This window comes from Sander lucioperca, chromosome 17 (assembly GCF_008315115.2).
Source record: "Sander lucioperca isolate FBNREF2018 chromosome 17, SLUC_FBN_1.2, whole genome shotgun sequence".
Classification (NCBI taxonomy): Eukaryota; Metazoa; Chordata; class Actinopteri; order Perciformes; family Percidae; genus Sander; species Sander lucioperca.
The window spans coordinates 45,505-68,760 of NC_050189.1; the positions used below are offsets into that span (position 1 = coordinate 45,505).

A 23,256-nucleotide genomic window follows, 5' to 3' on the forward strand; every position below is an offset into this window, starting at 1 on the left:
GTAGACACCTCAAACACCAAACCTCTATGGCCTGAACATAGACACACACACACACACACACACACACACACACACACACACAGATCAGAATCAGAATCAGAAAAAGCTTTATTGCCAAGTACGTTTACACACACAAGGAATTTGTCCTGGTGCTGTAGGTGCATGTCACATTAAAGCAACACGTACAGACACACCGAGTCACCATATATGCGGCGCCAAAACAACTCTCTCTTAACTCTCGCAGGGAGAATACAGCATCACATGAGGAGAGGAGAGGGAAAAAAAAGCAACTCTCAGACTGTCCTCATAAAGATAAGAACAGTGTGGGAACAGGAAAAAAACACCTCAGCACATAGGCACACAAACAGTACATTTGCACTGCTGAACATAACATAACATAACATAACATAACATAAATGTACATTTGCACATTTGGCTGCGAAGGCGTTGGACTGGGGAGGGGGTAGGTTGGGGGAGTTTGGCCTGCTGAGAAACGCACAGCCCGGCAGTCCCACTAGTGACCCAGTCCGCAGAATGTTATAGCGAAAACACAGCACGTTGCCGTGGTGACACCCTTGAACAGTCCAGAACCGATACGACAATCAGCAGGCAGTGGGGAAGACGGGGGAGGAACCAAGAGAGTCTCGCTTGCAGAGCCCCAACAGGGTGACTGTTTGTTCCAAGATACGGCCTTGGCAAGGCCGTTCAGGATAAGGGAGCCGAAAGATTAAATTTGTTTTGTCTACGCGAATGGCTGCTCTAATTTAAACATTCATTCTATTGTCCAACTACACACTGTTCAACTGGTCAATTTTTCATTCCAAATCCATGACCTTCCTCATGATGGTATCCAAGCCGCGGGTCATTACCATGTTGTTTTCCATCACGCGATTAATAGTTCCAGTTTGCAAACTGATCGCTTTTCCGACAGCTTCAGGCAGGCCAGGCAGCTTCCTTGGGCTTTGGACAGCTACCTAGTCTTTCCAATTCTTCGATAAACCAGAGCGAAGCATCCTCCAATCAGCAACATTTCAGTTATCAGGGTTCCAAATAGGTAGATATCCTCAACGTCCTCCACGGAAAGAGCAGAGAGACACACGACACGCCATTTCTCCCAGCCGTCCATCGTATACCCCGCAGCAAACGTCCCGTCAGGACATGCTGGCTCACCCGAACCAGTGCTCCTCCTCGAGAATACAGTGTCAATTGCGTTGAGAGACCAGTTCATCAATTCCATGATTTTTAGGTATTTGTAGAGCCTTGCAGGGAGAGTCTCTAAAAAGTTAACAGCAGACAACACAAGACAAGATAGCAAGCAGGGTAGGCCTGGGAGGGAGAGGGAGAAAAAGCGACCGCCTTCGCTGAGAGCTGGAAAGCTCATTATTATTAATATAAACACGTTACTATACTATGACTTTTTTTTCAAAATTTTCGACAATGTTTTACTTTTTTCCACTTTTTCGACACACTATACTATACTACCAACCCCCGGACTTTCTTATATCCACCTACTGTGCAATATTTAATATTTAATACTTTTGATGAAACTGTTCAATTTCATTACTGTGCATTATTTCACACTGTGTATCACTCTGTATACAAACCATATTTATCTTTCTATTTTTATATATGTATATAGCGTCTCAGAACTGTGCATCTTACCCGCCCTTTTTTCTTTTGTACAACTTATTTTATTCCATGTTGTTATATTTCTCTTACGTACATGTTGACACTGGAAGAGGAGCTGCTTCAATCTCGTACATGTCTAAAATGACAATAAAAGGCATTCTATTCTATTCCATGACTTTTTATGACTTTTTTCGACATACTATACAATGACTTTTTTTGACATACTGTGGTGAGGCAGGGAATAATAGGACCCAAATGCAGGGAGAGACAGGCAGGCAGGAGATGGTTTGAGCTTGAAGTTTAATTTAACAAAAAGCGGCAGTACAGAGACCGTAAAAACACGGGGGAAAAAACACACAGGGAATAACTACTGGAACAAAAGAACGCTGGCACAAAACTGACAGGGTGGAAACACGAACTGACCAGGAGAAACAAACGGATACAAAACAATCTGACACCAGACAAAGGAAACACAGGGGCTAAATAAACTAGGTAAGGAGAAGACACAAGACAGGTGACACAGAGGCCTGTACTACGAATCCAGATCAACATATCCTGGATTTCTTTCAGTTACCTGACTTCACCTAACCTAACAACCGCGGTCCCGCATAAGCTGTATCACGACACTTGTTAACAACTAGTTCAATCAATCCAGGGTTTCCCAATCCAGCGGCGCGCGCGTTCACATAAAAGAGGCGGTGTTTGCGCACCACGACCAATCGCAAACATCTACCAGAGCTGCATATTTTACATAAGAAGTTATTCTACATAAATATGAAGAACACAGACACGGTTTTACAGGCAAAACGCAGAAAGGAAAGCTGGCAAAAAAGCCGACGCTGTTATGTGTAAATCACAACGTTTAGCTTATCAATATCCAGTGGTGTAGTCTACGTGATAGTAAGCTCCAGGATTTCCATATACTCACTTAAAAATGCCCAATGACACGTAACAACATACTTTCCATTATATGTCTGATATTTTGAATTGTCATCTGTGCTTTATTCTTCACATAGGCTCAATGGAGGTATTTCACCATAAATTGGTGCATAAAAGTGTATCAGAATGCAGGAAATGAAGTCGTTGATGCTTAAAACTTCCCTGGGGGAGGACACCCAGACCCCCCACTATGATATGCCCCCCTCCTCCCCCAAAGGCAGATTCTGGCCAATATACAGTTTTTGGACTCTTTTTGAAGTCTTTTTTGACATACTATACTATGACTGTTTTATGACTTTTTTCCAACATACTATACTGTGATTTTTTATCACTTTTTCCGAAATACTATACTATGACTTTTTTGCTTTTTTTTCGACATACTTTACTGGGACTTTTTTCTGACATGCTCTACTATGACTTGAATGCTTCTCCTCCCACATAATTATAACTACAGACATCATTCAAACTTTTAACTGTTCACAAAACATTTAGCTATTACAGTTGTATTCAGCTTCATGATATCTTGTTTGTCTGCCTTTCTATCTACCTGCCTTCAAACCTTAAAATATTCTGCATCTTTTATTCATTAAGAATCTTTTTAAAACTTGAAAATTCTATTTGTACTTTTTGAAAATATTGAATATATATTCATTCAAATTAAAGCCGGCAAATCACTTTAGCATTGGCTTTTACACAAAAATCCGTACGATGTTAGTATTATTAATCTTTTAAAGACATTCATATTAATTAGAACTGTTTCCACTTTTGAACATTGTCCTGCAATTTCACCTTCTTACACACTGAAGCCTGCAATTCAATGTATTGACAGCTTTTCAGAGAACCCTAAAATATTCCACTTTTGTATAATACATTCTTGCTGTTATTTAACATTTTTACTAATTTAAATCATTCAAACTTTTCTCACTGCTTTACCTTCTTCTTAAGCATTAAAGCCAGCAATCTGGTTTAGCTTTAGCAATTTAGCTTTTCAGCATTCACAAGGATTTTCTGCAGGAAATGCCTCTCTACTTACTTTTTAAGACTAGTTTGCTCACAAACTTCCCCCCCAAATACAACCAGCTGGTCTATCCACAATTAAAGAAACTGTTCAGTAACACACTCAGCTGAGGTATTACTAATTACTGAAATAACAATTACTTTACCTGACACAAGCTAGCATTAGCATTCAGTATCAGGACAGTCACTTAACTTGTTAGCTTAAATGAAGGATTAATGTTACCTTTTGTGATATTAAATTCAACGCTTTCGTAATAGTTAAATATTGTAAATCTGTGAAATGTTATTCCATGTTGCTTTGTTTAGCATTTCTTTCCAAAAGCAGTACAAAAATCTTTTTCTGAGTCTTTAAGATCAGCTGTCTGTCTCAAGATGGCGGCGGCACAGACGCAGTTTAAACACATCAACTGTTCAAGTCATTTTTTAAGCAGCAGCAGCAGACGTGTTCTGATTAAAGCTTTCTAGTTATGAAGACTTGCTTCTTTTCATCTTCTTAAAGGACAATAAACTAAATATGTCAGCAATTTGACATTACCTTAGTAAACAGTGAGGGGATTTTTTTAATTAAGAACAAATACTTCGTTGCAGCATTAGTTACATAGCGCTAGCAGTTGAACCCTGAACTCAAAATATTTTATTACAGGAAAAAAAAGCAAATTTTGAGTGAAATTAATCCCTTCAAAAGGGAGGGAGCGTAATATGTAGTCGTAGTTACTGCTGGTCAGCCTTCAATGTGGAGAGAAGATCAGAATATAACAACACAGCTATCAGGGCATGAGGAGGAGGCAGGAGGAAACTACGAGGCAGTGTGAATGAGGTGGTGTCTTTTAAGGTGACTACTATCAGAAAAAGTTTTCCCACATTGTTCACACCAGTACGGCTTCTCTCCAGTGTGAACACGTCGGTGGATTTCTAGGTGACTATTCTGAGTAAAAGTTTTCCCACATTGATCACAGCTGTACGGCTTCTCTCCAGTGTGACTGCGCTGGTGGGTTTTAAGGCTACTACTCCGAGAAAAAGATTTCCCACATTGTTCACACCAGTACGGCTTCTCTCCAGTGTGAACACGTCGGTGGCTTTCTAGGCTACTACGCAGAGAAAAGGTTTTAGCACATAAATCACAGCTGTAAGGTTTATCTCCAGTGTGAATGAGCTGGTGTCTTTTAAGGTTACCACTCACAGAAAATGTTTTCCCACATTGATCACAGCTGTAAGGCTTCTCTCCAGTGTGAACACGTTGATGTTTTTTTAGGTGACCCTGTAGTGTGAAAGCTGCCCCACATTGATCACAGCTGTATGGCTTCTCTCCAGTGTGAACTCTCTGATGAATCTTTAAATATTTTGACGTGAAGGATTTGTCACAGTGTTGACAGTGGTGACGTTTGGGTCCCTTTCCTCCTCTCCGTTTCTATAGCAACAGACAAACCGAGAGATAGAGAGAGTTAGTGAACAACCTTATTTAAACCCTGGACTTTTTAACTCTTCATACAAACATTTATGACAAAATGAAGGAAAATGTGTGCCGGTTGCAGATGCAAATGTACTCTTCATAACTTTTATAATTTCCGAAATATTCAACATTTTTCAGGCAAGTTGTAATGAAACTGTAACGCTGTAATGAAACAGCGAAAGAAAGCGTGCCAGATGATCGCGGACCGCCAGAATGTGTAAGCAGCCTAAAAATAAACATTTACTGACCACTGTTCTGAAACCATCATAATCATACCATTCAAGGAGTTAGGCTGCTAATCATTTGCACAAATTAACAGTTGTAGCCTACTCTTTGCCTTAAAAGTGAGCAGAAGATAATGTTACTCAGGAAATTTACCATGAAGATCAATTACAACCACTTATCTACAATGCTAGAATATGATGCGTAGCCTACATATCTCTCTCTCACTCTGTCGCTCCCTCTCTCTCGTATGGGCTAAAATATACATTTCCTAAGTAACATATTAACTCCCACTGCTAGCTTTTAAGGCAAAGTGTACAGCTGTTTGTTAGTGCAAATGACGATTGACTCCTTAACTATATCTAAGGAGGATTGTACAATTAGGATAGGTTTTATAATTGTACAATCCTCTCAAATGATAGTCCCAGTTTACTGGACAGAACACACACTGTGTTTTTGTGTATTTGGCATTCTTAGAACTGTGTGCTAAGAATATAAAAATAAAAATAAGATAAAAATATCTTCATCACTGACTTCATTATAGAAACACATGTATAGGACTTTATATATTATCTTCATCACTGACTTCATTATAGAAACGCGTGTATAGGACTTTATATATTATCTTCATCACTGACTTCATTATAGAAACACGTGTATAGGACTTTATATATTATCTTCATCACTGACTTCATTATAGAAACACGTGTATAGGACTTTATATATTATCTTCATCACTGACTTCATTATAGAAACACGTGTATAGGACTTTATATATTATCCTTCATCACTGACTTCATTTTAAACTTTATCAGCCTTCTCTGTAGCTTATCTGTTACGTGTCTGTTTTTGTCCTTTTAACTTTTTACTCTTCTAACTTTTTTTAAAATCATTTACAGGCCTTGCGTATATATCTTCTATCCTATGGATAAGGTTATGATTAAACTGGAACACAGCAGTAAGAACTTTCATAGGTGTGATTGGCAAAGGACAAAAAAGCAGGAAAATATACGGCGCACCCATGACGCTGCGACAGCCCCCTCCCCCCCCCTCATTTTTAAAAAAAATAAACCATTAAATGGCACTTTCTGGAGAGTTTTGTGCAAAGAAATGGAGAAACTGAGTCTTACATGATATGTAGGTATTAGGGCATTTAGCATTTACATTACTGTTAATCAGTCATCACTTGATTACACATTGCAATACCTTGTTATAATATAAATAATAATAGTGCCACATGAAGAGACAGTGCAGCATATGACAGTAGCAACAGCTGAGAAGATTTGGGTCTGTGGTGACCAGGTCCACCTCACACAAACTTCCTTCTCCTATTCTCTCTCCTTACTACCACACACACACACACACACACACACACACACACACACACACACACCAGCCCACATTACCACGCCCATGTAGCCCCACCCACGGACATTTACGGATTTTTAAACATTTAATGTAACTGGCAAACAATGCTTTCTACTTTTTAAAGAGCACACGTTTATAACAAATTTTTATTTATGCCGTTTGTATGCTGTTACTGTCATTCTCTACAGTATGTAGGTATGTAGTATGTATGTTGTCACTGTCCAATTGTCCGTGTTTCTCTCTGTTGACACTGTACATATTAAGTTATAACTCTAACTCTGCAATTTAAATGTTTTTTATGGCTGTCTGTGATTATACTTCAGGGTTTTTCCTTGCTCAGAATTTGCTGCTTGTTCAGGGTTTTCATGTGTACTCCTATAGGCCTACACTTCGCATCAGGTGTTAAAACCAACTGTACCGAATTAGACTACTATTTAACGCGAGACGTTTTTAACCGCTAATAAAACTGTCTAAATTTAATACTGATGCCGTCAGACGGCCGCGCGGACAGACAGCAGTCGGAGTTCTGGCAGAGCTCTGCGCCGGTCAGCAGCGGCTTCTCACTGTACCTAAAATATTCCTCACTGCAACTTCTCAACGTCATCTGCTACGTCGCTTCAGCTTGCATTGCCAACATAAAATAAAAATATTGTCCCGTTGTCGGCTTCAGCTAAGAAGATAATTCGCCCCCACACGTCCAAAATTCTTATTCAAATAACCTTCCGCAACGATTGCAGGCTCTTTGGTGGAGCTCTGCTCTGAATGAAGTTACATCGTGACAAATTAATGGACCACTTGTGGAGTGATATGAAGACATGAGTCAGAGGCACAAAAAACGTTGACAGCAGTGACCGGTCATTATGTTTACCAATACCCCCGACCTGTGCCTTGCGACACCCCCCCCCCCAAAAAAAAAAAATTATTTACGAGAGCTTCATTTTCAGGTCAGAAAAGCCGGATTTCCGGAATTATCCGGAAGAATCACACCCCTGAACTTTCTTTATTCAAGGGAACAACTGTTCAGACTAAGGATAATGGTACACATTGGCATTGTTACCCGGCTTCACTATCGTAGGAGCGGGCTAGGACCCCAAGCTAAGTGGCGCTGTTCATCAACAATAGATAGATAGATAGATGGATAGATAGATAGAAAGATAGATAGATTTCTGGAACTCTTCAGTCTGGAGTAACCTCTTTCCTTCACTCACCTCCTCCTTCTTCCTCTTGCTCCCTCGCTCCTCTGAGTCTCCCGAGGCCTCATGGACAACTTTCCTCTTGCCCTCCTTCTTTTTCTCCTCCTTCTCCTTGTGTTTCTGCATGTACTCGGTGATAAGGTCGGGGCAGTCCAGGTTGTCTTGTGGCTCCCATGTGTTCTCCTCACTAGAAAGGTGAGTGCAGACAGAAGAAAATCTCCTCAGGCTTTGTTTTTAGGCAATAAACTCTCACTCTGATTGCTAATTCGCATTATTCCTTTTTCTATTGCTATTTTGTAAGATTATTTATATATATATATATCAGGACCAAAAACACCAAGTATTAATATTATAGACTCATACTTACTCTGAGAACCCCTTCCATTTCAGCAGAAACTCTACTCTTCCCTTCACCACTCTGCGGTCCAAAACCTTCTCCACCACATACTCCTCCTCCTCCTCCTCTTCCTCCTTCACTGCTGCAGGCTGCTCCTCCTCCTCGGCCTTCTTGCCCTTCTTTCCTGCTACGGTCGCCAGCTCGACGTCTGCTGAGGGCTCCTTTGGTAGACCCAAGGGAGAAACATGCAGAGATAATGATACAAGGGTTAGAAGAACTAATGGGAGATGGGAGTGTATTATAGTTGACCATGTTTTACTATATTAAAATGTTCTGTTTGAATGGAGAAAATGCCAGGGCTGATGAGGTGACCAATCTATAGGACTTCAGAGTGTTAAGTATCTCCTGCATTAAAACTGAAATAACTACTAAAATGTAAGCCACAAAAGTCATTAACTGGAGCTACAAGCTACATGCACAGTAGCCTCAATCAACGACAAGAAAATCTCCAGATGTTCCATCGCTTTGGGATGTTTTGGGACTGATTGTGGCCGGATTGCTGCGGACGAAGTAATGTTACACAGGGTGATACACTGGTAAGAGCTAATGACGTTTAGCCATGTATGCAGCTCATTTAAATAGCTCACTTTACTGTATTGTGTCAACAGTTAACTTCATTTTATATTACATGTAGCTAAGGTTGGGTACCGTTCACATTTTTACCAGTGCCGGTACCAATATCTGAAATTTGGTTCCGGTACTCAACGGTACCTTTTTTCACTACTTTTCCTTTGTAATAACAAAAAAATGTATTTCAGTTGTAAAAATATTTTCTATGCTATTTATCCTAGATTAACTTTGCTCAGTCCGCACCTCTGTGTGTGTGTGTGTGTGTGTGTGTGTGTGTGTGTCTCTGCTCTCTGTCAACATGCAGATGGCGCTGTGCGCTCTTCTATCTGGGTGAAAACACCCACCTAAACAAGTTCCTTCCTGAAACTATTTAGCAGAGCCAAAGTCGTTGCGTCCAGAGCTTAGCGCCGCCCAAGACTATTGTGATTGGTTTAAAGAAATGCAAACAAGCCAGAGAGTTTTTTTCTCCTATCCCAGAATGTCTGTGTGGAGGAGCCAGACCTTACTCTGCAGTGCTGTGGAGATAGGTCTGGCAATGCCAGACTACATGTACAGTAACATGCAGTTGTTTACCTTTAACTATACCGATATGGCTGTATGCACAACGACAGACAAACAAAGGGACAAAACCTGTATCAAATCCCTGATAAAAAATCCCCCCAAAGCTGCAAAATAAGTCAGGTACAATATTTACCTGAGTTATTAATTGCCAAACACGAATAAACAGGCCCGCCTTCTTTTAACTTAAAAAAAATCCACACCCAGACCAACAGTGGATTTAATATCAAGTACTAGCTGAATGATAGTACCAACCCCCCTGCAGGTCTAGAGAAGGACTACAAGGCAGACATTAGACCTGATATGGACTGGGCTCTGCTGAGTCAGGACAAATCCATGCACATCTACAGATTTGAGGACATACATCACTTGCTGGATGTCTATTGTCTATTTGCATATCAATAAATATTTTTTTAATAAAATGCACATTGAATTTGTAATTTCTCCAACTTTCATAGCACTTCAATTGTACAAATTGTGAGCCTGACATATTACATTTATTATTATTAGCACTCCATGTTCAAAGATGTACTAGCTGTCAGTTCATTTCTTATACGCTGCTGCCATCTAGTGGTTGTTAGTTGTAACTCTAAAAGTATGGGAAACTTCTTAATTAATGTCTGTTTAGTAATTCATATCTGATCCTTTATTTTCTTTCCAGAACCCATGTTAGAGCACACACACATACATGTGTTTGTGTGGGGGTGCTACTCTGTGTGAGCTACTCCTGACATGGCTCAGCGTTTGCGTGTTTTACCGTGAAGTTTTACTCTTCTACTGTATGTCATCTTTCACGTTTTGTTGGTCGGGATGTTGAGGGAAACAGCTCTTTATCTGGACTAAAACATCTCCAAGAAATCCTTCATCCCCTCTGCCATAGTCATACTGAACAGCACCAAATGATCACCAGTCAGCTGATACCTCAACACCCCCATGTCTTGTTTTTATATGTCTGGGTCAATGTCTCTTTGTGACTGGAGCCTTGTCAAAGAACATCTTCTGTAACCCTTGGGTAACAGACAATAAAGTATTATCTTATCTTTAAATGTTAAGGGGAAGATTAAAAAAAGAGAAACTGGATCTGTGAATTCTCACAGAATCACAACTGAATTCATATCTTGCTACTCAGTCAGAATCTTATTAAGCTGGAGTTCCAGTCTCTGTCACAATAATCATATATGTGATGTTTTAGGCCTATTGGCAGACATCCATTTAAAATGTAGCCAATGACATAAAGAGCCTTTTCTCACAGTACAGGAAGTGAGTACTTTTGCCCTCTCTGCTGAACACTGACCTGAACATGGCTGCTATCAGAGTCCCAGTCTGCTGCTTGTCTTCTGGGGACCTCGTTGCTCCGCTGCTCCTGGTTCTGGTTGTCCTCCTCCATTCCTCTCTGGTCCTGAAATCCAGCAGGGCTCCACTGGGGCTGCTGGACTCACTCTGGATTCTGTTCAGGACTAATCACAGCAGCAGAGATATTCAGGAGCTGCTGTCTCCTCTGGTTTTCCTCACATCCACACACAACTACAACAACAGTCTGAACACTCAAAGCGGTTCCATTTCCTTCCTAGCTCCAACATCAACTCAGAGTAGTTTAAGCCCAGCTTAAATTCACTCAGAGCATTTCACTAACAGGAAACTCAATAAAAAGGGATTCTGCCGACACTAGATATCAAACTAAAGCTCCACACTATATCTTCTTAAAGTGCTGCGAGCTGTAAGTTCACCACTTCTACAGAAGGCCAAAGATGACGTCATCTCGGAGACAGCTGTCTTCCTGTCTCCCGGGGGTCCCGGTTCAGGTGGGAACGCGATCCGACCCAGACACAGGAAGTGGACCAAAAACAGAGCATTTACTAGCCTTCACTTTCAACCGTTCACCCAGTTTACAGACTTAAATATCTGGTTTAAGGGATGAGAACTTTCAGATCCATATGTAATGCGTGTACAGGTTAGTTCCCCCAACAAATGTGAAGGCCTGAAACCCGTTTCTCAGCAGGAGATTTATCCAATTCATAGATTTAAAAAACATTCATCTTTTCCAGAGTCAGCTTACAGTAAGATTACAGTTACCTCAAAACAGTGGCCTAGGTTTTAACAGACACTCTGCTCCAACTCCTCTTTAACACGACAACAGAAGAAGACATTTAATGATACAGCCAACACTGTCAGCTGCTCACATTGTTCATCTTCTAAAATATCACAAACACTAAAGCACATTAAAGCATACTTTATATTTGTATTCTTCTCTGAGCATATTTACTTTTTTACTTGTGAATTTAACAAATGAAATAAGATAATCTGGTAACAGCAAAAAACAGCAGAGAATACATGACAATAACATCCTATACAAAAGTTATTGAGTGTGAAAATGTTTCAGTTTTGAACATTTTGAATGGGGAAATTTATCCAGAATTTTTTAATATTTCAGAAAAATTATGAAAATTCTGTATTAAGACCAGCGTGTCCCAATTGCACTGAACAATTTGATGTTTGAATTGTTTCTATGTTGAAAAATGGGGAAGTAGTTTGGTGCAAAAGAAATGCAACGTGGGATTAATAAAGAATATTCTTTAGTAGAAGAACAGAAGTCTACAGTGGGGAACACTTGGTAAACTGTGGTATAACGTAATAATAGTCAACACTGAAGACAAAGAATGGACCAAACCGGTATACTGAGTTTCACCACTAGGTGTCCCACTTGTCTCAGCTGAGTTAGAGCCCTTTATATAGAGAGTGTGGCCAACTCTAATCATGGGCGCCATATTGGAGACCAACGTCAGATGACTCTACAGTGTAACCCTATGGGGTGAATATGCTATCTTGAAATAAATCGCTTATTTTCACCATAAACAGGCATATACATGTTATTATCAACGGTTGTCAATATGTAAAAGGCCCTTACGGAAATATTCCAGTTCCATTTACCTTCTATATCGTTAATGGGCCTCTAAAAAATGTCCATTGTAGTGAGTGACCATGTCACCTAATAAGTGTCTGAGCAGTGTTTACCTTTCTAATGTCCACTAGCATACAGGCTAACTATAACATAACCTAATGAGAGAGTGAGGACTCCAGTCCACATGGTGGTGGTAATGTGCCTCTAAGCCAGGACTTTTTAACCTGCAGTGAGCCTCCTACTGTAACCTCTTTGGTTTAACACACACTCAGCTTCAAATCTGAAATGGTTCCATATCGGCGGTGACTTTTAGTTTTCTTTGAGACAAACTCTGCCATATATCATCTTGTCACTGCAGAAACACATGATACTACTTTGTAGTTAACAAACACAACTTGGGCCGTTTCCCCTCACACTGCTACGGTGGCCCAGACGGTTCAACACAAACACACAAGATACAACACACACACACAAGATACAACACACACACACACACAAGATACAACACAAACACACAAGATACAACACAAACACACACAAGATACAACACACACACACACAAGATACAACACAAACACACAACACAGACACACAAGATACAACACAGACACACACACAAGATACAACACACACACACAAGATACAACACAAACACACAAGATACAACACAAACACACAAGATACAACACACACACACAAGATACAACACACACACACACACAAGATACAACACACACACACACACACACACAAGATACAACACAAACACACAAGATACAACACAGACACAAAAGATACAACACACACACACAAGATACAACACAAACACACAAGATACAACACTAATGATTCTTGTATGTATTTCATTGAGACCAACCGTGTCTGACCGTGAACATAGACCGTGTATGTGTGTATGGATGACATATTACGCCCCTAACACTGGAATAGGCAGCATGTTGAAGGGAACACAATTAGCATTCACTTTAAACATCTGTTTACCGTAACCATAATCACACACACACACACACTTTCCAAACCAACCGTATGGAGGGAATTAGCCGCTGGGAGCTGATCAATAACCAGATAGATCCGGTTAACAAGTTCCAAGCTACTGAGACTCTCCACAGCTCGGTAATAATCATCTGTGTTCAGCTCCGTTCTGTTGGTTTGATCAGAGGGAAACTCGGCCACACTTCTGCTCTCAGAAATAATGAAGCTCCACTACATTTAGAACGGCTTGGCTTTCTAATATTTTAGAAGAAGGTCAACAATGGAGCAGCTGACAGACACACACATACTAATACTTTCTATCTTTTTCTCTTTGGTAGAGAGAGAGAGAGAGAGAGAGAGAGAGAGAGAGAGAGAGAGAGAGAGAGAGAGAACAACTAACAAAGGACCGTTTCCCTCCAAAACAAACGGGGGTCCCGGTTCAGGTGGGTTAGGGTCGATGCAACAAAACATGAATATCAACTACTAGCTAGCCTGCTACATTACATTACATTACATGTCATTTAGCTGACGCTTTTATCCAAAGAGACTTCCAATGAAGTGCTTTCAACCCTGGAGGTGCAAACTCCAGACAACAAGTAGTAAGAGCAAGTACATTAGCTTTAAAGAAGCTAAACCACAAAGAGCCATATGAAAGAGCTAGCTAGCTTCTGCTCAGCTCCGTTAGCATTAAGCAGCCGAATGGGAAGCTAACGCATGCGCAGCTCTGTCTTCTCTTCTCTGTGACTGCCGTGTAAAAGAGCAGTTATTAAAGTGTTTACCTGAGTGTGTGCGGGTTTACCTGGAGCTCTGTCTTCTTCAAACTCACTAATAACAAACTCCACAGCTATCCCGCCGCCAGACACACACCACAGTGAAGACACCAGACTTCCGGTGTCCTCCCAGTCAGGGTTTTTCAGATTAAAAGTTTAAAATGAAAGAACGCTGCCGCCCGGAGGTCAGGAGGGGAAACAACAGATACACATTCAGTTAATCAATCAGTTAGTGGTGGACTGGAACTGAGGACATTTACTCAAGTACTGGACTTAACTCCAGGTACTTGTACTTTACTTGAGTATTAAATAATGTACAGCACTTAAATAATTAAAATAATGTAGAAGAATAAGGAGAAATAAAAAAATATAGATTCATTTTGAGCATTTTAAATTTATTTTTCCACCAGACTCCCTTGAATTAAAACAGAAATGTTATTGTGAAGTCCTTGTACGTTATTCTCTGGTGCTACCCGAGCTGGCTATGTACTCCGGTAAGAGAGTCGCTGCAACCTTCAGTTTTAGTTCAACAGATTTATTAACATCCAGATCCAGCAGTGAATAAAGTGGTTGTTGCTTGCAATAGTATGTGTTTGGGCTTGTGTGTGTGTGTATGTGTGTGTGTGTGTGTGTGTGTGTGTGTGTGTGTGTGTGTGGTTTTCTGTAAAATAAGGAAATACAGAATATGTAAATATAACCTGTACATAATGAATGTACTTATATACAGATTAAAGAGCAATAAGCAACAAATCACTCTGCAATATACATAATTATATGCAATATACATAATTGCTATGCAATAAAAAGTTGCTGTGCAAACAACCAAATAATTCTGATAGTAATGGGAATCAATAGAGCCCAATGTAGTAAAGAATAGAGGTTTCATTGTGTCCTTATATCTATTGGCCACTAGATGGCGCTCTAAGACCACTAATGGAACATAGCAGTAGCATTCAGGTCCAATAGTCAGGTTGACTACACAAACAAAGATACATGCAACACCAGCATGAGTCCAAGGAGAGACGTCATCAGTCCAGCAGGGAGTTTTCCACAGTTATGATTATTAAACACACTTATTTTAAAGCATTGTCCAAATCATTCCACACATTCAATTCCTTTTTTCCAGAGTTCATGTTAGTCAACTGAGTAACTAAGTAGATTTACTCAAGTACTGTAATTAACTCAAGGTACTTGTACTTTACTTGAGTATTAAATATTGTGTACAGCTTTTCTATAATTAAAACAATGTGGACGTATAAGGAGAAATGACAAAATATAGTTTAATTTTAAGCATTTTTATTTATATTTCCAGCAGACACCATTTAATTAAAACAGAAATGTTATGATTATTAAACACCCTTATTACAAAGTGGACAGAAACTAAATAAAACTACCAAAAGCCGTCTTGGTTCATCTTTCCACTGTTCCAACGATCACCACTCTGGTCTGGTTGAAATAAACCCAGAAACTATTGAGTGCATCTTGTTTCTAAGGAAGAGAATTGCCAGTAATGTTTATTTGAGCATTTTAAATAAAAAAAATCTTATTGGCGAGCAAACTTCACTTGAGACTTTCCTGAGCAAACATTTTAAAGAGTTTCTGCGTGGAAATTTTTACCTATCTTTTTTTAAGTAAATGCCAACCAGAATGTGTTTCAGTGCAGGTTCATTACCAACAAGGAATGAGCAGCCGAGATGAGCAGCGAGCTCCAGAGGTCTGTGAGCTCACTTCCTCCTTAACACACTAGGTGGTATTAGATATGGACACCAGGAGCATGAAGGACTGGTGATGATCAGCTGTTGTATTAGATATGGACACCAGGAGCATGAAGGACTGGTGATGATCAGCTGTTGCTGTCTCCACATCTGTTCATAACAACAAACCTCTTTTAGATACAAAGACAAAGTCTATCTCTGGGGAAATGACAACAACAATCTGACAACATGTAAGGAAATAAACTTCATCAACAACTTTCATAAACAAGAGACGAACTGAGCTGCTAACTACTACACCCCCCTACACAGAGGAAATGCTGGTTGATAAGCAACCTCTATGTCTTTACTCGTCAAAAGATATAAGAAAATACATCATATTTAGAGCTGAATAATAATAAAATATTATAATAATAATAATAATAATAAGTGGTAAACTAAGCTTCTGCTTCATCCTGGTTCTTGTTTATAACACTTTAACATTTATTTTTCCTTTTGTGTGTTACAACACACTTCTTGTATTTTTATATTGTACTTTAGTTATATTTGTTGTTTGAAATAAAAGATAAAGAAAGAAAGGAAAAGATGTGAGAACTTCCTCCTTCACTTCAACAGGAAAACAGGGGCGCTGCAACAAATCCAGATCCTACTGCTCACCACAGAGACCCGGCTCCATGTTGTAGTAACAGTCCCAGGCCAGAAGATAGCTGGGCCTCTTTAGGTCTACAATCATCATGTTCACATCAGTCATGTTAGCTTCATATATACCGTTAACAGCAGCTCCCTATCACTGCTGGGAGTGGGAATGACACGCTCACTGTCAAACTCTGTTTGATGACAGCATGATATCAGTGGAGTCAGACAGCCAGCAGGTGGCAGCACACTACCTTCTCTTTCTTTACACATGTTCAGTTCAGCTCACAGCTCACTCTGTTGGCTCGCTCTTTAACATATCTGTGTTTTAATTCAACTGTCAACATGTTTGGAGGACAAAATAAAGTGCTTTAACATGTCCATGTCCACACACACACACACACACACACACACACACACACACACACACACACACACACACACACACACACACAGTGTCCAAACCAACAGTTCATTCACGCGGACATCAAACATTATTCATTATGACAACAACACACACACATATATATATACGTATATATATGTGTGTGTGTGTGTGTGTGTGTGTGTGTGTTAGCCACAACCAGCATGCACCTGTTGGTAACAAGTACATGGCAGCAGGGTGTGTTTGATTTGTGTCACCTAGCATGCTGGGAGGGTGGGGCCTGAGCTAATTACCCCACCTGTTATCCTTGATAACAGTCTGGAACTGAGTACATTTACTCAAGTAACCTACTGTACTTAACTCAAGGTACTTGTACTTTACTTGAGTATTTAATAATGTACAGCATTTTAATAACTAAAATAATGTAGAAATGTAAGGAGAAATTAAAAGATATAGATTCATTTTCAGCATTTTACTTTATTTCTTCACCAGAGTCCATTTAATTAAAACAGAAATGTTATGATTATTAAACACACTTATAATCCCTTAATTCACCCATTTACATGTGGAAATGTGCTGGCTCTATACACGCTTAAAGTCCTGATTATTTACATGGAGTCTGGTGGAAATATGCTGGCTCTATACACGCTAAAAGTCCTGATTATTTACATGGAGTCTGGTGGAAATATGCTGGCTCTTTACACGCTAAAAGTCCTGATTATTTACATGGAGTCTGGTGGGTTTGGTGATGGTGATTTCGGGGCTGTTTCATGTTAAACTAAAAAGGATCTTCCTCTTTAACTAAAAGCTCTATCTCTGTAGGTAATGTTGTCAGACACTTAGAATAATAATCTGAGTCTGTCAGCACTTTTAGTGGTTGGAAACGTTCTCTTATCAAGGAGTTTAAACACAGAAACGGCATAAAGGAGAAATCCACCAAATCAAGTCCCAAATAATCAGCATGAGGCCTTGTTTTATTTCATTTATTCTGTTCAGAGAACTGAAGAGGTCCAGAAATCCCTGCAGGTCTGCTGCTACGTCCAGGACCGAGCACAAGCTTCTTAGCATGAGTAAGCATTCATTTGTTTCTAATTTCAAGAAGTTTAAAATGAAATCATTGACATTAATGTACAAGTCAGATGAATAAATCAGCTGTTTGCTATTTGACTTGGTCTGTTCCCTGCTGCTCCATCATTCTTTAGTGTTGGCTGGAAAACATCATCATCAGAGTCTTTACTTTCAGTCTGAACAGACCTCAACAGATTTAAAACCACATTCAGTCACAGGAAATACAAACAGTCAATATGAAATGTCAGACAAAGATTATTAAATGAAAGTCCACAAAGGAAGATAATATGATGGTAAACTACAAAACAACAATAACTTCAGAGCATAAAATAAAAAATGGCCAACTTCCAGTTGGGTGAAGCTAATGAAAATAAATTAGAAATATGTCTGTAATAATGAGAGCAATGTGTGTACCAATTTTTACGAATATCACTGTGTCTAAATTAAGGCCTTCCACGTATTACAGGGCGCTAAACACAAATTAACCAACTCCCTCTAGTCCCGTATGCTCATAGATTTTCATTGTTTTGATTTGAGTTTGTGAGTATATTAAAGGATGTCACTTATGAATACCAAAACTCAAGGATCAAATCTGAGGCGATAGATTCAAGTCTAGCAAAGTTTACTAAGTCCAGCAGTTAAGTTTACAAACACATGTGGGTTCACAAAGAGACTAAGTTTTCCCTAACTTCAGACACAAGTGTACAGAGCTCAGGTCAGCAAAGTCTCTCTCAAACTGTGAGCCCCGAATCTAACTGTCCCTCTCTTCTTATCATCTCCTTTCAGGGTGGTGTCTTCTTCGTTGCCAGGCAGAATATGTGTGTGTGTGTGTGTGTGTTGCTATCTTCCAGGTGTGAGTCTTCTGTCTGTTGCGACCTCCTCTTCTTGTCCTCGTAACCTTTTCTCCTTGCCCGAACACACACACACCAACTTAAAAGCTACTTCCTGTTATTCTACTTCTCTGTCTGATACTACACAGTTTCTAACATACATTCACATTCCTAAACTGATAATAAACTGTAATTAGAGCTTAAACTAAACCCATCTGTGCGTCCGAGCCTCTTCATTGTACAGGGAACAGTGACCAATGTCTCATGACTACACACAACTCATAGCAATGAGCAGCACAATATAATATGAACTTTAATACTGAGAATAACACGTCTAAATAATAGTAATATTTCTACATCTAACAAACAAAATGAACAAGAATTTACTTTAGATAGCCCTAGTCTTATGTGATTTAACAGGAGATAGAAGGAAACAGTGTTGAGGTTAATAACAACATGTAATGTTCTGTATGGAGTATAGTATAGTATTATGGGTATTTTATCTGCTGAACCGTTAACATTTGGTAAAAAAATGTAACTGACAAAGCACACCATGGCTACATCACGCACCGTGCCTTCACATCCTGCTCCACCACCACCACCTGTGGGAAACACTGTTAAAGTTACTTGTTTGAACATGGCTGCACAGTTCCCTAAAGTCCTTAAACATGTTCGCAGAATAACAATTAGCGCACAAAATCACAGCCTCTGCGATGTGTAAATTGCGCTAGTTGATATTGTAATGACGATAAAAAAAATGATATATTGTGCAGCGTTAATCTGGACAATGAGAAAGCATCCCGGAGGATTACTATTTTGAACATTGCTGCAAAATGTTGAGTTTCTGTTCATCCTAAAGTCCTTAAACATGTATTCATAAATTGAAAAGTATACTGACTTCCTGTCAGGCAAAAAAAGTAAAAAAAATAAAAAATATGTAATATGTTTCTAAAGATGAGAACAATGGGCTTCGTTCACTAAACGTTCTTAAGAACTAATATGTTTTTAAACCCATCTTACGCAGTTTTCACAAAGATTCTGGCATTCACCACCGCAACTTTTTCAGAAATTTTCTAGTTTCCATTTGTTCCTTTACTTGTTAATCTTACACAAATAAGATAAGATGGTAACAGCTAGGGGTGCAAGGATCACAAGACTCAAGGTCAGGATCACGGTTTGGAGTCACGGATCGGACATATTTTTGGATCCAAGTTTAAAAAATATTGTATATTGTTATACTATAGTGTTACGAGTATAGGCAGTGGTTGATTTTAGAATAAAAAATAATTCAAAAAAATGTCGTAACAAACAGTAGAGGGCAGCAATACACTATTGCAGCCACTAGTCTTCCTAATCCAAAGAAGAAGAATGTGTGTTCTTTGGTAGTGTTTTAATCCAAACACTTACAACAAACATCTTTTCCCTAAACTTAAATAGTCGTTACTGCTGGTATCCAACTAACTGCTCACCACTGGTGGAATTTGTGACTGTTGAATGCCGACCATTCTATGCAACTTCACGGATGTGTTTATACTCATGTTTTGCTACATCCAACCAAGCACTAATGCTACCAAAAAATGAAAGCCGTTCCATTGATCATTTAACTTAACACACATACAAAAAATATCGGTTAAATTAAAGATGACATGGCACGGAAACTAGCTTCAAAAACGAGTTAAATGCGGGTCTGCGGAGCTCCTACCCCGGCTAGCTGACGAGCTGGCTGCAGCTAGCTTTGGACGGCTCGCTAGCTGCTGCCCATCGCGTCGAAATATCCACCGGTCAAATCCAAACATAGGCTACGCAGCGAATATAATCACAGATAAGAAGATGGCTAGATGTTACAAGTATGTGTGGTTACTACTGATCATAGACACTCCGTGATTTACTGCATGGATTAACATGATAGATAATTCACCTACACTGGTCCCTGTCTCGATCCTGCTGGTAGCTAGCTTGCCCTGCTAGCTGCCGTCCGGTGAGTGCCGTCCAGCTACTACCACACTACTGTTTTTTTTCAGGGGGGGGAATAAACTTCAAGACGTGACATGACCTGTCCTCTGGAGGACCGCCGCTCCGCGGATTATTATTGGGATGATTATTACAGAAGCCTGTCTGAATACACTCACCGGACGGCAGCTAGCAGCTAACGGCTATCAGCTAGCAGGGCAAGCTAGCTACCAGCAGGATCGAGACAGGGACCAGGGTAGGTGAATTTAAACAATGTCTGAGTTGAAAACGCATCTTGTTGACACGTAAGGGCCCTGTTCATGTGGCACAGACATATTAATTGCATTTTGTGTCTGTTAAGAGGCACAAAGGCACTCTAAAACTTGCCCCGACCACTGCCGTTTTAGCTCAGTGGACGCTTGTAGTACGTAGCTGCAGCTTCTCCGTGTTACCTGCACTGATTCGGGTCGGGGTTTTTTCTATCGAAAGCACTCGTGTAGCTATAGCGACTGGACACTTTTAAAAGCTTTGAGATCAGCACCAGTATATGGGGATACCCCGTTTACCACATAGTGGTCCAGATCAGCACCAGTATATGGGGGTACCCCGTTTACCACATAGTGGTACAGATTGTGTGACTTAAGTCGGGCAGACTCTGTGATTTAATGAGGTCCGTGAATACGGAGGGATAACGAATTAAGGGTCTTTATCCAATCCTGCTATCTCCAACTTCTCCAAATACTGCTCTTTGTGAGCACGTACCAGACGCCCTACCTCGACCAATAACGGAACAACAACTTGTTGTTCAATAGAAGAAGCCATATAAAGCCACAAATAGTTTATTTAGTGTTATGTATTTCAAACTGATTGAAACTATAAAACTTCCCGCTCGTCCATTACTGTTTAGCCTGTGCTTCCGCCGTCCGTCATGGCGCCGTCACGTGGTCGTGTGAAGTGTTTGCAAAGGATCAATAATGTGTGTGCACTAAATGTAGCCTGTTTCGTATGTCGTTTTTATGTTTTTTATATTTTAAATGTGTAACACCACTTGAGCCACGGTGAAACGTTGTTTCGTGTATATGGTTGAAATGACAATAAAACCCATTTGAGTTGACTTGACTGCCTCTATGTCTGTAACCGGTAGGCGTGGCTTGGGAGTGGACTCGTAGGGAAGCGAAGCAAGTGCATTCTGGGAGTTGGTGCCTTTCATCCACATGAGCCAAAAATACATTTTCTGGCTTTTCTCGGTCTAGAAAGCACCAACTTCTAAAATTGTTTCACATTTCTACTACATAAATGACCCAATTTAATACATATTCATCTTTCCAGCAGTGAAATATCCCTTTAAAAGAAGGATTAATGTTACCTTTTGTCATATTAAATTCACCACTTTCGTAATAGTTAAATATTGTAAAACATCTTTTGCTTAGTTTAGCATTTCTTGTACATGAACATCCAAAAGCAGTACAAAAATCTTTTTCTGAGTCTTTAAGATCAGCTGTCTGTCTCAAGATGGCGGCGGCACAGACGCAGTTTAAACACATTAACTGTTAAAGTCATTTTTAAGCAGCAAACATGTTCTGATTAAAGCTTCCCAGTTATGAATGTTGGCTTCTTTTGTTTGTCTTAAGGGACAACAGACTAAATATTTCAGCAATTTGACCTCACCTTAGTAAACAGTGAGGGGATCAGAATATAACAACTCAGCCTATCAGGGCATGAGGAGGAGGAAGGAGGAAACAGCTTGGCTCTGAAACATGTTCACAATGAGGCAGTGTGAATGCGGTGGTGATATTTAAGGCTACTACTATGAGAAAATTTTTTACCACATTGTTCACAGCTGTACGGCTTCTCTCTAGTGTGAACACGTCGGTGTCTTTCTAGGTTACTATTCTTAGTAAAAGTTTTCCCACATTGATCACAGCTATACGGCTTCTCTCCAGTGTGAATGCGCTGGTGGGTTTTAAGGTTACTACTCTGAGAAAAAGTTTCCCCACATTGTTCACACCAGTACGGCTTCTCTCCAGTGTGAATGCGTTGATGGTTTTTTAGGGTACTCTGTAGTGTGAACGCTGCCCCACATTGATCACAGCTGTGCGGTTTCTCTACAGTGTGAATGCGCTGGTGGGATCTCAGGTTTCTACAATGAGAAAAAGTTTTCCCACATTGATCACAACTGTACGGCTTCTCTACAGTGTGAATGCGCTGGTGGGATCTAAGGTTACTACAATGAGAAAAAGTTTTCCCACATTGATCACAGCTGTATGGCTTCTCTCCAGTGTGAATGCGTTGATGGTTTTTTAAGGTACTCTGTAGTGTGAAAGCTGCCCCACATTGATCACAGCTGTACGGCTTCTCTCCAGTGTGAATGTGTCTATGTATTTTTAGTTTACTTTTGTGCGTGAAAGCTGCCCCACATTGATCACAGCTATGAAGATTCTGTCCAGTGTGAAGGCGTTGATGGTCTTTTAGGTGACTCTTTCGTGTGAAAGCTGCCACACATTGATCACAGCTGTGTAGATTCTGTCCAGTGTGAACTCTCTGATGAATCTTTAAATATTGTGATGATGTGAAGGATTTGTCAGTGTTGACAGTGGTGACATTTGGGTCCCACTCCTCCTCTCCGTTTCTATAGCAACAGACAAACAGAGAGAGAGAGTTAGTGAACAACCTTCT

At 40.0% G+C, this 23,256-nt stretch overlaps 2 protein-coding genes across 3 annotated transcripts; both read right to left on the bottom strand.

Moving 5' to 3' along the window:
- Positions 1 to 4,075: 4,075 nt before the first annotated feature.
- Positions 4,076 to 23,256, bottom strand: LOC116036891 (zinc finger protein 239-like; the record flags this gene model as incomplete). The annotated part of the gene is made up of 2 exons (XM_031280526.2): positions 4,076 to 4,381; positions 22,321 to 23,256. A coding segment is annotated over one exon (915 nt), but the record flags the coding sequence as incomplete, so codon positions are not given.
- Positions 4,382 to 14,160, bottom strand: LOC116036894 (zinc finger protein 239-like). 2 transcript variants are annotated; one of them, XM_031280532.2, is made up of 5 exons: positions 14,032 to 14,160; positions 10,638 to 10,790; positions 8,186 to 8,376; positions 7,834 to 8,005; positions 4,382 to 4,993 (listed from the first exon to the last, which is right to left on the bottom strand). In XM_031280532.2, the coding sequence occupies exons 2-5, from the start codon at positions 10,728 to 10,730 to the stop codon at positions 4,382 to 4,384; spliced, it is 1,068 nt and encodes a 355-aa protein (XP_031136392.1). In that variant the 5' UTR covers positions 10,731 to 10,790; positions 14,032 to 14,160. The 2 variants fall into 2 exon arrangements, with proteins under 2 accessions (XP_031136392.1, XP_031136393.1); XM_031280533.2 differs by having other exon boundaries at positions 10,638 to 10,800; positions 14,032 to 14,158.

Excerpts from the sequence above, each read along its gene's own strand:
- LOC116036894 (XM_031280532.2), bottom strand. The coding sequence starts at position 10,730 with ATGGAGGAGGACAACCAGAACCAGGAGCAGCGGAGCAACGAGGTCCCC. Across the intron at positions 8,377-10,637 it reads CTGATAGCAGCCATGTTCAG|GAGCCCTCAGCAGACGTCGA; the intron begins GTCAGTGTTCAG and ends GGTCTACCAAAG. Across the intron at positions 4,994-7,833 it reads GCAAGAGGAAGAAGGAGGAG|AAACGGAGAGGAGGAAAGGG; the intron begins GTGAGTGAAGGA and ends CTGTTGCTATAG.